A 14,803-nucleotide genomic window follows, 5' to 3' on the forward strand; every position below is an offset into this window, starting at 1 on the left:
GAAGCTCCAAATAGAATACCCACTACTTAGTCAAAGGACTCGGATATTCTGAGATTTCATGGCTGTTTGGCTTTTCTGTGGAACTTGGGTCTTGACATAAAATTGTTGTCTGGTATCTGAGTTTTCACAGAAAAACAAATATATGTATCCTAGCTCTTATGGTAGCAAAGATATGCTTAAAAATGTAATCCATGTAAAACAATGCAGCAAAGACTCAGGCAGACGTAAACTAGGAACTGCCCCATACACTTTAGACTTGTTGACTTGGAAAGCAAGGGGAAGTGGTTTAAATGCAAAATTTAACCATCGATCAATCTAACAGAAATATCTAGCTAATATGCTTGTTCATCTTGCTGATGCTACAATTCCCAGCGTTCCAAAACCTCTCGTTTCCCTAGCAACTTCTACAATGTGATTAGGCATTGTCAGTACAAAAATCTGCAGCATATTGAAAACTGAAAATACGAGAACATAAAATTGAACATCAGATTAAATAGCAGGGGTCACTGACTGATTTTTCATATTTAATTCAGTAAAAACCTCTCTGGAGTGTCTGGAGAATTTAGGTCCATTTTGCTGCAGAGTACCTGGAGCCTGGCTCAGGCAGATTAGAGACAATTGAAGAGCTGGGCCAGCTCCAAGGTAGAAGCCACTCTGTTTTTCTCCTGCATCCTCTAAGGGTTTGTCTACACTGGAATCAAAGACCCACACCATGTTCGCGGCTGGCTTGGGTTAGCTGTCTTTGGCCTGGGCTTTTGGGCTGTAAAATCGCAGTGTAGACATTCAGGCCTGGGCTCCAGCTCAGACTCTAGGACCCTCCCACCTTGTGGGGTCCCAGATCCTGAACAACTACAGCAATTTTACACTTCAGCTGACCCAGACCAGCCACAGGTCTTTTATTCCAGTGTAGATGTACCCTAAGTAGCCAGGTGGAGAATGCATTGGACTCTGCACCAGAGCTCTGCCCTTTTTCCACTTGTCAACTTGGTTTTCACAACCTTTTCATCCTGCTTGTAGTTGCCAAAAAGAGGTCATCTATTGATGATTCAAGGGATATATTTGTGCTCTGCCCTTGTCTGAATTGTAGCTGAGACATGCAGGATGTTGGGTGACATCAGATGTTGGCATTTGGTGGTTTCTGCTTAATTATTTTGACAGCAGTGCAAGGCTGGAGGTGGGACAGTAATTGATGTTTTCAGTTTGTACTGTTGAATTCAGGGGGATTGGGTAGTCTACTCTGTTTTTCAAGGAGCCCGGCAGCTTTCCTTCTTTGACTTCTTTAACTTTTAGTAGTGGGCATAGTTCCCTGCTGGCTTTCTCTAGCCAGAAGGGCAGGGATCTGCCTTGCAGCTTGTGCTCTAATACTTTTTCACAACTTTCTGAGCTTCAGCAAGTGTGATGGGGCCAAACTCTGTCAGGGGTAGCTGTCTAGTCAGGAATGAAATTTCCTGGCTAGTGCTGTACATACACACTTGCTCTCTTGTCAGCAAAATACACTGACTAATGCATGGACTAGTTAACTGACTGAAATAGTTGGCACAACTAATATAAACTAGTTAAATGACAGAATAACTTCAGTTTGGGAATGAAATTCTGGTTGCTCCTGCTGAGATATGTAAACCTCTACAGTAGGACAGGAGATTAGTTTGAGGGAACTAGAGACTCTCTCATCATTAGATGCTTTAGACATAAAAAATCCTGCATCTTGGCAGGAGGTTAGACTAGATGACCCTTGTGGTTCCTTCTAACCATATGATTCTATGGTTATTTATATCTACATCAATATAATTTTCATAATTTGTTTTCTCACCCATGATGTGGTCAAGTACAGTAACTCCTCACTTAAAGTCATCCTGGTTAACGTTGTTTCGTGGTTACGTTGCTGATCAATTAGGGAACAGGCTCGTTTAAAGTTGTGCAATGCTCCCTTCTAATGTCGTTTGGCAGCCGCCTGCTTTGTCCACTGCTTGCAGGAAGAACAGCCCGTTGTAGCTCGCTGGTGGGGGGCTTGGAACCAGGGTGGACTGGCAGCCCCCTATCAGCTCCCCCAAGTTCCCTGTGCGGCAGCTGCCCAGCAGGCTATCAATTGCCGGCAGTTCAGCTGTCCCTCCCCCCACTGCTCTGTGCTGCTCCTGCCCCCTGCCTTGGAGCTGCTCCCTGAGACTCCTGCTTGCTGTGCAGGGAGGGAGGAGAGAAAGAGGGGGGCTGATAGGGTGTCCCCCTGCTCCTGCACCCCACTTACCCCATCTTCTATAGAGCAGGGGGGACACACGACAGGGCTCAGGACGGAGGGAGCTTGCTGGCAGCAGCTGCAGTCTCAGCAAGCTGATCTAATTAACAAGGCAGTGTACCCAAGAGTAGGGTAAGCGTACTTAAAGGGGAAATGTGCATCTCACATTCACGGTGTTGCTGTCTCCCCTCCCTCCATTCCTGCTGCCTTGTAGAGTGTGAGAGTTAACCCTTGAGGGCTCAGCCAATTGCTAGTTCATCATTTAGCAGTAAGGCATTCCCTGGGAAATATCCCACCCTCTGACTCCTCCATCTCAACCAAGCTTCACAATCATCATCAGTGTGTACCAGTATTAAATTGTTTGTTTGAAACTTATACTGTGTGTGTGTGTGTGTGTGTGTATGTGTATATATATGTTTGTGTATATGTATATATAAAATTAATTTTCATCTGGTGAAAAAAATTTCCCTGGAACCTAACCCCCTCATTTACATTAATTCTTATGGGGAAATTGGATTCGCTTAACATCGTTTTGCTTAAAGTCGCATTTTTCAGAAACATAACTACAACGTTGAGTGAGGAGTTACTGTATTCCCTATTTTCGAAAAGACTATTAAGCCAGTGTTCATGAGCAAGCCTGCAGTGTCAGTCAGTGGGCACACATGAGGGAGGAATTGTGGAGGAATCATTTTAGTTTCAAGCTCTGAGGGTTTATAAACAGTATTGCCAACTCTTGTGATTTTTATCATGAGACTCATGATATTTGATATTTCACTTAAAGCTCCATCTCCTAACAAAATTACATGAGAATCTCCGCTTTCACTTTAGAAAAAAGTTTCTAGTCTTGGTTGCGGAGAAAAGCTTAAACTTGATGTGAGTGCTGCCTCCCACCCTCTCCCCAGACTCAAACCAGACGAAAACTACAAAGAGCACCAAATTTAACGTTGTTTAAACTCATGATATTTAAGCCAATGTCGTGATATTTGGAGACTGATTCATGATCTGTGAACATCTGGGATTGTCAGTACTATATAAGTAGTGAGTACCCTTTTTAAGATTATGAAATACTATACAGTGAAAGTGTGTGTTTTAAAAAAAAAAAATAGAATATTTAGCATATATTCAGAGAATGAGGGCTTGGAAATGTTTGTAAATAAAATGCCTTTCAAAGTAGACTTTTTAATATTTTTCTTCCAAGTAAAATTTCTGCTTTCCTTGTTAGGGCCCAATGTGTGATCTCTTATGGTCAGATCCAGATGATCGTGGAGGCTGGGGTATTTCTCCACGTGGTGCTGGCTACACGTTTGGACAGGATATCTCTGAAACATTTAACCATGCCAATGGTCTTACACTGGTCTCCCGTGCTCATCAACTTGTGATGGAGGTATGGTGAGCGTATTTTGTTATGATAGCGTACCCTAGATGAAGTGATACAAATACTGAAGAAGACATAATTTCTTATAAATGCAAGGTTGTCCATAGTTTACAGGCTTACTTTCTAAATCCCGAGAGGCTTTTCATAATGTGCAATAGGCCTGAAAAGTAATACTTTACACTTGGCATTTTAGCTGAAGTAGTAAGAGAATGCGTTGGTTTTTTGTTTGTTTGTTTTTTTTAAAGTGAGTTAGTCAAAGGGAATAAAGATGGCTCATGCTAAGGAGTGGTTACAAAAGTATAGTCTGCTTGCATTCTGACAATCTTTTCCTCTACTAATGTGTTAAATAGGCTATCCTGTAATATGTAGCAGTCAGTTGCAACAGGGATTAAACCATCCAGCTGGTATAGATAGAACATAGCATTACTGGAAAAATGCCAGGTGGGTCAATGGAGCATTTTTATTTTTAATTCAGTTAAAGTAGATCCTTTATAGCTTGTGCTGTACATAAAAACATGTAGAGTATGTAAGCTGATGAGCTCGAATGTCAATTCTCAGATTTAAAAAAAATTAAACATTTCTGTTTAAAAACATCTAGGTATGTTTAGGGTACTGTTTTCTGGAATTTGCAAACAAAGGTACTAATAAACATGGAAGTCATGAATAGTTTAAATTACCAATAATTAGTCATTTATAACCTGTGCTGTTACCTTAATATGTAAAGGTTTAAAAAGTTTTTCATGTCTACACAGTGTTTACTTCTCATTTTGAAATAGCTGCTAAGAAACAATTACAGTAAAAGCTGTGTTATCCGGTACTTTAACAATCAGCTAAATAAACCACCATTTCTGATCTTCATTGAAAGTCCGGTTTATAGTCCAGGTAGCACAGGGCCAGCAGGCTCCCTACAAGCAGCAACCTGTCCCTGCTGCTCGTAGGTGATGGGGTTGCTAGGCGGATCTGCGTGCTGCCCCCGCCCCAAGTGCTGGCTCTACAGCTCCCATTGGCCAGGAACCACGGCCAGTGGCAACTGCAGAGGCAGCGCGCAGAGCTGCCTAGCCATGCCTCTGCCTAGGAGCAGCAGGGACAGGTCGCCACTTGTGGGGAGCCACCTGAATCATAGAATATCAAGGTTGGAAGGGATGTCAGGAGGTCATCTAGTCCAACCCCTTGCTTAAAGCAGGACCAAATCCCCAGACAGATTTTTGCCCCAGATCCCTAAATGGCCCCCTCAGTGATTGAACTCACAACCCTGGGTTTAGCAGGCCAATGCTCAAACCACGGAGCTATCCCTCCCCCACCTGGATCCGACACTCTGCACCCCCTCTGAGCCCCCTCCCACATCCAAACTCCCTCCCTCTTAGTTGACCGTAATTTTTTACTTACTGGCACCCCCCATTCACCCAACATGCCAGTTAACAAAGTTTTTACTGTATTTGAAGATTGAGATCATTGCAAAATGGAAACACTTAAAAGAAGGCTGCCCTATTAAATGCTCAAAATCCATTTAAGCTTTTAAGAGGAGCTTTCAGACTTGTACCAAATGACTGGAGGATAGCTAATGTGATGCCAGTTTTTAAAAAGGGCTCCAGAGGTGATCCTGGCAATTACAGGCCGGTAAGCCTGACTTCAGTACCAGGCAAACTGGTTAAAACTATAGTAACGAACAAATTTGTCGGCCACATAGATGAACATAATTTGTTGGGGAAGTGTCAACATGATTTTTGTAAAGGGAGATCATGCCTCACCTATCTACTAGAATTTTTTGAGGGGATAAATAAGTATGTGGACAAGAGGGATCCAGTGGATATAATGTACTTAAATTTTCAGAAAGCCTTTGACAAGATCTCTAACCAAAGGCTTTTAAGCAAAGTAAGCTGTCATGCATGAGATAAGAGGGAAGGTCCTCTCATGGATTGGTAACTGATTAAAAGATGATAAACAAAGGGTAGGAATAAATGGTCAATTCTCAGAATGGAGAGAGAGAAATAGTGGTGTCCCCAAGGGTCTGTACTGGGCTCTGTCCTATTCAACATATTCATAAATGATCTGGAAAAAAGGGTAAACAGTGAGGTGACAAAATTTGCAGAAGATACAAAACTACTGGAGATAGTGAAGTCCCAGGCAGACGGCGAAGAGCTACAAAAGGATCTCTCAAAATTGGGTGACTGGGCAAAAAAATGGCAGATGAAATTTAGTATTGATAAATGCAAAGTAATGCACATTGGAAAACATCCCAACTATTCATATAAAATGATGGGGTCTAAATTAGCTGTTACCACTCAAGAAAGAGATCTGGGAGTCCTTGTGGATAGTTCTCTGAAAACATCCACTCAATGTGCAGTGGCCGTCAAAAAAGGAAACAACTTTGGGAATCATTAAGAAAGGGATAGATAATAAGACAGAAAATATTACATTGCTTCTATATAAGTCCATGGTATGCCCATATCTTGAATACTGCATGCAGATGTAGTCGCCCCATCTCAAAAAGGATATTTTGGAATTGGAAAAGGTTCAGAAAAGAGCAACAAAAATGATTAGGGATATGGAACAGCTTCTGTATGAGGAGGGATTAATAAGACTGGGACTCTTCAGCAGAAAAGATCCGACTAAGTGGGGATATGATTGAAGTCTACAAAATCATGACTGGTGTGGAGAAAGTAAATAAGGAAGTGTTGTTTACTCAGTCTCATAACACACAAACTAGGGGTCACCAAATAAAATTAATAGGCAATATATTTAAAACAAACAAAAGGAAGTATTTTTTCACACAATGCACAGTCAACCTGTGGAACTCTTTGCCAGAGGATGTTGTGAAGGCCAAGTCTATAACAGGGTTCAAAAAAGAACTAGATAAATTCATGGAGGATAGGTCCATCAATGGCTATTAGTCAGGATGGGCAAGGATGGTGTCCCTAGCCTCTGTTTGCCAGAAGCTGGGAATGGATGACAGGGGATGGATCACTTGATGATTTACCTGTTCTGTTCATTCCTTGTTTGGCACCTGGCATTGGCCACTGTCAGAAGACAGGACACTGGGCTAGATGGACCTTTGGTCTAACCAAGCATGGCCACTCTTATGATCTGTACTAAGATTTTTAACTGAGAATTTAATTCTTTTACATTACAGGGTTACAACTGGTGTCATGATCGAAATGTGGTTACCATTTTCAGTGCACCCAATTACTGCTATCGTTGTGGGAACCAGGCTGCTATCATGGAACTAGATGACACTTTAAAATATTCCTTGTGAGTAACTTACCTTGTTTCAAGTGTCTGTCTTTTCTTTCAAAAGGGTAGAGATGCAGATCTTAGAACTAATGGTGCTACTCTCACTCTAATGAATCAAGAGTGTGATGCACAAATGGAAATAGAAGTTGATCACGTGATAATAACTTGATGAAGGGGTTTACAAGGGTAGTTTTAGTTGGCATTGACCTTTGAGAAACATGGCAGTGAGTCACCCTTAGGATTGCCACAGCCTTTTCTTAGTGACCGGGGATCCCTTCAGAAAGGTGATGCAATCCCACTATCGGAGAGTTTGAGTACCTGGCCTTCATATCCCTAACTGTAAAGACTACAAAAGCAACATATATATAAGATGAATAGAAAAATATCAATAATAAAAGAAGAAAAATCAGTTTTACATACCCTAGGGCTTCATTTTGAAATCTTAACATCTGATCTTCAAGTGGCCTCAGCATGTTCTCACTTGTGGAATCCCTGCACCTCTGCCATAAGCTTCTGGAACCCTTTGGAAAGCTGTGTCCATTGGGACTACTTGTCCCTTCCATCCCTGGAGGTTGCAGTGATATAAAAATAGGGGTGGGGGGAAGACCCAAGCCACTGTTCAGTTCCTTCTAACTGCCAAAGTTGCAGAAAGCTAAGATTGTGCAGTGTCCTTGATGCTACCCTTCTTTGTTTGCTTTTTTCTTTCTGTACTTTGGGGACTAATTTTGTTTACAGTTTGAGGTTGATTGAAAGAGAGAAGGCAGGTGAACAAGAGTGGCAAACGGGAGTTTCAGTGAGTGTCGCTGCAGATATTGTGCTTGGAGGTAGTGTGAAAGAAAAGAATTGGTTAACCAAGGAACCAGAGAGTGGAAACTAGAGGCTTGGGAGTTTGTAAGCACCAAAGGACCCACTGGCATTCTACACAACTAAGGCTGACAAGAATGGGAATACTGTGACTTTCAGAGAAGACCAGGAAGAATTTCACACCGCTTCCTTCATTGAGTGATTGCACATGTGCATTCCACTCTTGGTGTGCGCATACCCCATGCACAGTCACCAGAAATTTTCCCCTCAGTGGTACCCGTCGGGGTGGCTCGAGCACCCTCTGCTACCACGCACCGCTGGCCTTGGTATAAAGGGCCCAGCTGGTCCCGAGCCCCCAAAGTTCCTTCTTACCAGCTGAGATAGTTGCTTTAACTGCTTTCCTTGCTTTTGCAAGTGTTCAGTGGACTGTATTCTCTAATTTTACCCAAAATAGTTCAGTGACAAGAAGGTTATTAGTTTAGCTAGTTAAGCTTTATCCCATATGAGGGTTTCATTCAATTCCCGGTGCCGAGGGATGCTTTGGTCACTAGGCTTCAAGTCCTGAATTTCCTGCAGGAATTCCCTTCATTCATCCTAAACCATCAATGACTCTGGTCTCAAATGCATCGGCTCTAGAGTGGGGAGCCCCTCTGGTCTCAGGGTCTTTGGTCCTTGAGGAAGCGCTCTCTTCATACCACTATCAGAGAACTCAGGGTGATGTTTCTTGCCTGTCAAGCTTTGCTATATCATATCAGAGGGAGAAATCTGTTCTTATAGACAACACCGCAGTTACGTTTTACTTCAACCGGCAGGGAGGAGGCAGGAAGCAGTTCACCTGTGGGAATTTTGCATAGCTTGTTCAGCCAACCTTGAGACCTGTTATCTTTCAGGAGTGCAGAACGAGTGGTCTCTTCACCTGGATATAGCCAGATGCATTTTCCAGCTGTGGGGGACTCTCCACATGTACTAGTTCACAAAAAATGTCTAACAGAAAATGTCATCAGTTTTGCTCCCTGCCAGGCTACAGTCTGGGCTCAATAACAGACATCTTCCTGCTATTCTGAACAGAAAAGCTTTACTATATTTCCCCCCAATCCCTCCCCTACAGAGTGCTGCTAAAGATCAAGAGGGATCACACCCAGGTTATGTTAGTAGCCCCAGTGTAGTCCCACTAGTGCTGATTTTCAACTTTACTGGATCTCTCAGTGGCAACTCCAATCTCAATCCCACTGCACCTGGATCTGATCTCCCAAGACCACACGATTGGCTGCTCCACCTGAACCTGCAATCCCTTCATCTAACAGCCTGGAAGCTCTATGGCTAAATCCCAGAGAACAGGTTTGCTCGGAGCAAGCTTGCCAGGTCTTACTAAGTAGCAGAAAGCCCTCCACCAGGGCCACCTGTCTGTCAAAATGGAAGCAGTTCTCTGTCTGGGCCTTTCAAATGAGTCTCTCCCTGATGCAAGCATCCATTCAACACATACTCAACTATCTGCTGCACCTGAAACACGATTTAGCAATTTCCTCTCTCAAGGTTCACCTGGCAGCAATATCAGCTTTCTACACTCACACAGATAACTGTTGTGTTTTTCCCTAATGACATCACAATTGGATTCCTTAAAGGCCTGGAAAGGTTGTACCCTCAATTAAGGGAGCCTGTTGCCCCCCACCCTTGGGACCTGAACTTGGTCTTGTCCAAACTTATGGGACCACCATTTGAACTGTTAGCAATGTGCTTCTTACACCTTTCCTCCTAATTGCTATCGCTTGTGTCAGACGGATTTCTGAACTGCATGCCCTCACATCTGAACCACTGTATACAGTCTTCTTTAAAGATAAAGTTTGCTTAACCCAGATGAGAGCGTTTCTCTCTAAAGTAGTAAATTGATTGTTACGAAAGTTTGAAACTTAACTGTTTTTTATCCAAACCCACATGCAAATAGAGATTAGCAACTGGCGTTCTACATAGATGGGACCAAACCATTTTGGCGGTCCATCCAACTGTTTTTAGTTATAACAGACAGAATGAATGGTCTGCCAATAACTTCCTGTATCCATGCTTGTTTATGATCTGGCAGGCATTTCACCACCAGTCAAACTGACAGCTCACTCCACAAGACCTCAAGCATCCTATGTGGCATACCTAGCTCAGATCCTTATGCAGGACATTTGCAAAGCAGCAACCTGTTCATTGGTGCATGCTTTCTCCTCCTCTTACACCATCACCCCATACTCTAGAGAGGATGCCAGATTTGGTCGAGTCTGTGTGTGTATAAGAACTCCAATCCCTCCACCCCCTATATTGCTGCTTGGGAGTCACCAAGAGTGCAGTCACTCGAAGAAAAAAGTTCCTAAACTTCTGTAACTCTGTTCTTCGAGATGTTGCACATATCCATTCCACAACCCACTCTCTTGCTGCTCTACATTGGAGTTTCCAGAAAGATGGAACTGAGGGGCTCAGGGTAAGCTGGGCCCTTTATACAGACACCAGCAGCGTGCGGCGCAGAGGGCGCTTAAGCTGCCTCAACAGGTACCACCTAGGAGAGAAATTTCTAGCGACTATGTGTGGGGCACGCACATGCCAGGATTGGAATGGACATGTGCAACACATCTCAAAGAACAACCGCTGAGAAACGTTAGTAACCATTTTATCATGATTATGTTCTTGGTGTGGAAACTGCAGAAAACCTCTAACAATCCAGCTGTCTGAATGGAATGGAAAACTAAATGGGACACTTGTGAATGGCTGCCCAGATCAACTCGTAAGACAATGAAGTCTGCCCACAAAGTTCTCCAACCATCCAAGTAAGACTGACAATCCATGATGAACTTTCTGCAAGGGACTGGTGGACAACTAGATTGCATGTTGTCTTCCTGGGCAAGGATCCATTGGCATTGGTGCTGATGACACTGCCTCATGGAATACCTAACAGATTATAGACAACTTCAGGGGTCTTGGAAGGCTACAGAAGAAGGTCCAAGTGATCAAGACCGTTCCTGTTCTGTGAGCAAAAGTAGACAGAAAGCAAAGGATTCTGGACGTGAACTGCTGGTGACGTAGCATAAGGTAGAGGGATTTGGCTTTGTGAAATATTGGTCCACCTTTATGGTATGTTTAGTTTGGATGGCTTCCATCTCAGTAGAAAGTGGACCAGTCTTCTAGGGGACAGGCTGGCTACACTAGCCAGGAGGGTATTAAACTAACAAAAGGGGAGGGTGAAAAGGGGGAATGAATGAGCACAGCTGTGGATCAAAATTATGATGTGGAGAACTAAATTAAGCAAGGTGCAAGGGATGTGAAGAGAAGAAATTCTTCTGTTGTCTAGGCATCAGTGTTAAGAGCCTTTGGAATTGCTCATTTGAGCATAAATTTAACCTAGTTGGCATTATTGAAACCTGGCGGGAAAGGCTTGCATGAGTTGGAATTTTAAAGTCTAGTTGTGTATGTAAAAATCCTCTATGAAGGTTATTTTTTCTGAGGCATTTTGATTTTGGGAAAAGACTTCAAAACTTGTAAAATAGGACTAATGAGTGACCTAAAATTGGTGGGATGTTTTTGTTTTGAAATGAAGCAGTCATTACCCAAAGCTTGGAAAACTCTGGAAAATGAGACCTTATTAGAGTTTGTGGATGTATAAACAATGACCATAGTAACTAATCTTCAAGATAATTACCTGTATGGATCCAAAACCTGGGCACACCCTTCCTCTTGAAATGCTCTGGGACAGAAGGGTACAAAAGAGGGAGTGCCTTCAAGTGCATCCTCAGTTCCTACTACTAATTCAGGAATCCTTAATGAGGCTCCAAAGAAGTGGGGGAGGAGTGCAGATCCATATAAACATTTGTCTCAGTCACTATGGTAAGTAGCTTATCCTTCTCCTTGGAGAATTACAGGGTTGATTCCTACTCTAGGATATTAACAAGCAGTAGTAACCCTTCAGTAAGTGGGTCTGAGGAGTTACTGAAAATGGGCACTAATTTCCTTAGTAGCCTCAGCTGTGGCATCACTTGAGACAACAAATACACAAATAAATCAAGAAAGTTGAGTCTTAACGAGGCCAAAAAAGTAGGTGAAGAAGGTAGCTCAGAAGGTTGAGACCAGTGGACAATGCCTAAAATGGTGTGGGCACGGAGAAATTTAACTGGCTGCTAGACTACATGTGGAAATAACCCCAAAGGACAGGAAAAAATGGTGTGGGGAAACTGAGCGTTAGGGGCCTAGAGACTCTTGAAAATCCTCCGAGACACCTATTTGCAACTTTAGGTGTCTAAAGATGTTTCCCGTTTAACAACCACCTTGCGCTCCTGCTGCTGGGGTCAGAGTCTGAACTCATGAGAATACAACAGGACATGTGCACCGGTGCCTGGGATAGGAGCTCATCTGACAGTGCACCATGTCCCCAAGAGGACTTGGTTTTGTGACTGCTTTGCTCCGAAAGTTTAGTGTAACAGTTCACTCTAAAGTTGAAGTACAGGCTGTCTTTTTGGCTGGATAGAGTGAAAGTTAACCCCTCGATCCCGGACAAACATCAGTATCTCAGGCCTTGGACAGTACGCTTACTTATGCCCTGTCATCCTACAAAGGCTGAACCTCAGTTCTTTGAGATCCCTCGGCTGGAGTCTACCAGAGTCAGATGTTCTCCCTGTCCACTGCCACACACTTGGATTTATCTGAATCCTTCTCTAGGGCCTTTCATTGGTTCCTGTGTTTCAGCCAGTACTCGTTGAATTTCTTTTCATACCTACTGTTTACAAATTCATCTGCCAACAGGCCTACACTGTGAGCTCCTTGGGCTTCCTATCCACTAACCACATTTTAAACTTGTTGGGGACATATCTCAGAGTTGCTCTAACCCAACCAGGTCATATCAACCTTCCAGTATAGTGATGTCTGTACTTTTACCCCATTTGTGGAGATATTCTCCCTTTAGTGCAACTTCCATATATGTCACCTCTTGTTTATTTGCACACACCAAACCATTTTCTTATGAGCCTCAGGTGTCAATTCAAACTTAAGCAGTAGAGACTTTTTGAACTATTCATAGTCTCCAGTATCAACTCATCCATCGGGCTATAAGTCTCTATCGCTTTGGGACCAAGTAAGGGCGTGAGACAATGGAGCCAGTCCACACGATTGACCTGGGTCAAATTTCAAGCCGCCTCAAAGGCAGTGAGGTAGGCGTCTATATTCACCACCACCCCTTCTTTTTCGGACTTCTCTTCTGAGGGGGAGAGGAGAGCAGGAGAGCCATGATGGATAAAAGTATTTAAAAATGTTATACTGAACTTGATATATTGTTTAATGTTAAGCTGCATATCTGTGCAGTTGTTACACAACACATGAATTGCTAATTACGTCTTAGTGGTGCAGCTCCTTATTTTGATGCTTAGCGGCAGAGCAGTGAAATATTACTCCGAAGTGCATTTAGCTAATCCCTAGTATTTTTGAACCTTACTACATCCAGGAGGCAAAGTGGGCGCATTGTTTTGCGATGAGAAATGGATTGCTTATGATAGAGAATTCTGCTCAGAGGGCCTTTAGTGAGACTAGAGATGGGCTTCAACAAACTGTGGCCAGTGATGATCTTTATTTCATGTAATTGCCTATGCCAGTTCATAAGTGTTTGCCTCCCATAAAATGATAAAATTTAGGGGAGTTTTTTCTAGACTTGCATATATGGTGCATTGGGTGGAGAGTTTGGGGTAAGTTACAGCCTAGCAGTGGGGAAAATGTTTCGTATTTGTATTTAAAAATTCACTAAACGTTCATTGTAGCGGCAAAACATTTATTTGTTCCTTTTACTACAGCCTTCAATTTGACCCTGCACCTCGTCGTGGAGAGCCTCATGTTACCCGTCGTACTCCAGACTACTTTCTATAAACATCTCCTCACACCGCCCTTTGTAGGAGGAAGTACACTTGGCATTTTAAAAAAGCAACAATAATTTACACATTTCTCTAAGCAATTGGGATCTGTCTCGGCCTAAAACCCCCATCATGGACCAAAATGTGCCATACCGAGGATGAGCATTTAGCACAATTTGAGACTGAATTCAGTACAACACTATGTATCTTATAACAATCAGTCCAACAGTCAGTTTGCCTGCTGTATTTGTAGTAATTGTTTTCTTCTGGACTGCTCAAAGAGAAAAGGTAATTCTAACACTTTCATCTCCTTTTATGCTTATTTGTAAATTTAGTTGTAGTGTTTAACTGGCATTAATTAGAGTTTGGAGTTTATTTTTAAGGACAATACACAACTAACTTCTCGCTCAACCCACCACACTTTGTTTTATTGACATGTATGATTAACTTAACTGGAGAATGGAAATAGTTCCTGTTGGGAGTATGTTGTCATAACATTTAAAGAGCTTTCCCTTTTTTAGTTAACATATCGTTCTGTGTTGATCCTATTTTTTTTCCCTGTATATTTGTCATGGAAGTGCTTGCATCTTATCTGGTGTATTTGAACAAATAAACTTGAAATTGTAAACCAAAACAGATGGGTATTCTAAAATGGTGTGATCTGCATTTGTGAAATGATTATATGTAACTGTCATTTCAGAATGTGCTACAGCTACTCAACCTCAACACAAAAGGTGTTTGGGTTGTAAAGTATTTATCTATTTCTAGGTTTCTGTTTACTTCTAAGAACATAGAGCCTACTTGGTGAAGAGGTTAATGTGTGTACTTTTTGGCCATAGTATACAATAGAACACTCCTAATGGGATGATTGTCAACACAGTACAAGCATGTTAATCAATGGAGGGCCACCTCCTTCAGGATGCTGAGCAGCTCCCTTCTCTCCTGGTGGAGTCACTAGAAGTTGAGCATTCTTGGCAACCATGCAGTATGAGGTGGTACTATAGATACTGGTGTATGACAGTTTAAAAGATGAATCATCCAAAGGATGTTCTTGTGCTTGGAGATCATAAAGTAACAGTAGTTTTCCAAGTGTCATCTGCACTTGTGGAATCAAGATGCTTACACAATGAGCTTCCAGAATCATCTAGTGAGCAGGTCTCTTACAGCCACTCATCCCTCCCTCATGGAAGGTTCAGAGGGTATAAAAGGGGGGAGTGATCCCACCTGCCCTTCAGTTTCTTCTAAGGCACAGTGAGCTGAGATCCTGCTCAATGCTTCTTCACTGGTTTATTTCTTCTG

At 42.6% G+C, this 14,803-nt stretch overlaps 1 protein-coding gene across 1 annotated transcript in view; it reads left to right on the top strand.

Annotated features, from left to right (window-relative positions):
* PPP2CB (protein phosphatase 2 catalytic subunit beta) overlaps nucleotides 1–14,138 on the top strand; it is a 28,213-nt gene extending 14,075 nt beyond the window's left edge. Inside the window, exons 5-7 of the mRNA XM_054030102.1 lie at nucleotides 3,453–3,614; nucleotides 6,736–6,854; nucleotides 13,448–14,138. Coding sequence (XP_053886077.1) covers nucleotides 3,453–3,614; nucleotides 6,736–6,854; nucleotides 13,448–13,520 — 354 coding nt within the window. The 3' untranslated portion in view covers nucleotides 13,521–14,138. The remainder of the gene's footprint in view (nucleotides 1–3,452; nucleotides 3,615–6,735; nucleotides 6,855–13,447) is intronic.
* Nucleotides 14,139–14,803: the final 665 nt, after the last annotated feature.

Source organism: Malaclemys terrapin, chromosome 5, assembly GCF_027887155.1.
Source record: "Malaclemys terrapin pileata isolate rMalTer1 chromosome 5, rMalTer1.hap1, whole genome shotgun sequence".
Taxonomy (NCBI): Eukaryota; Metazoa; Chordata; order Testudines; family Emydidae; genus Malaclemys; species Malaclemys terrapin.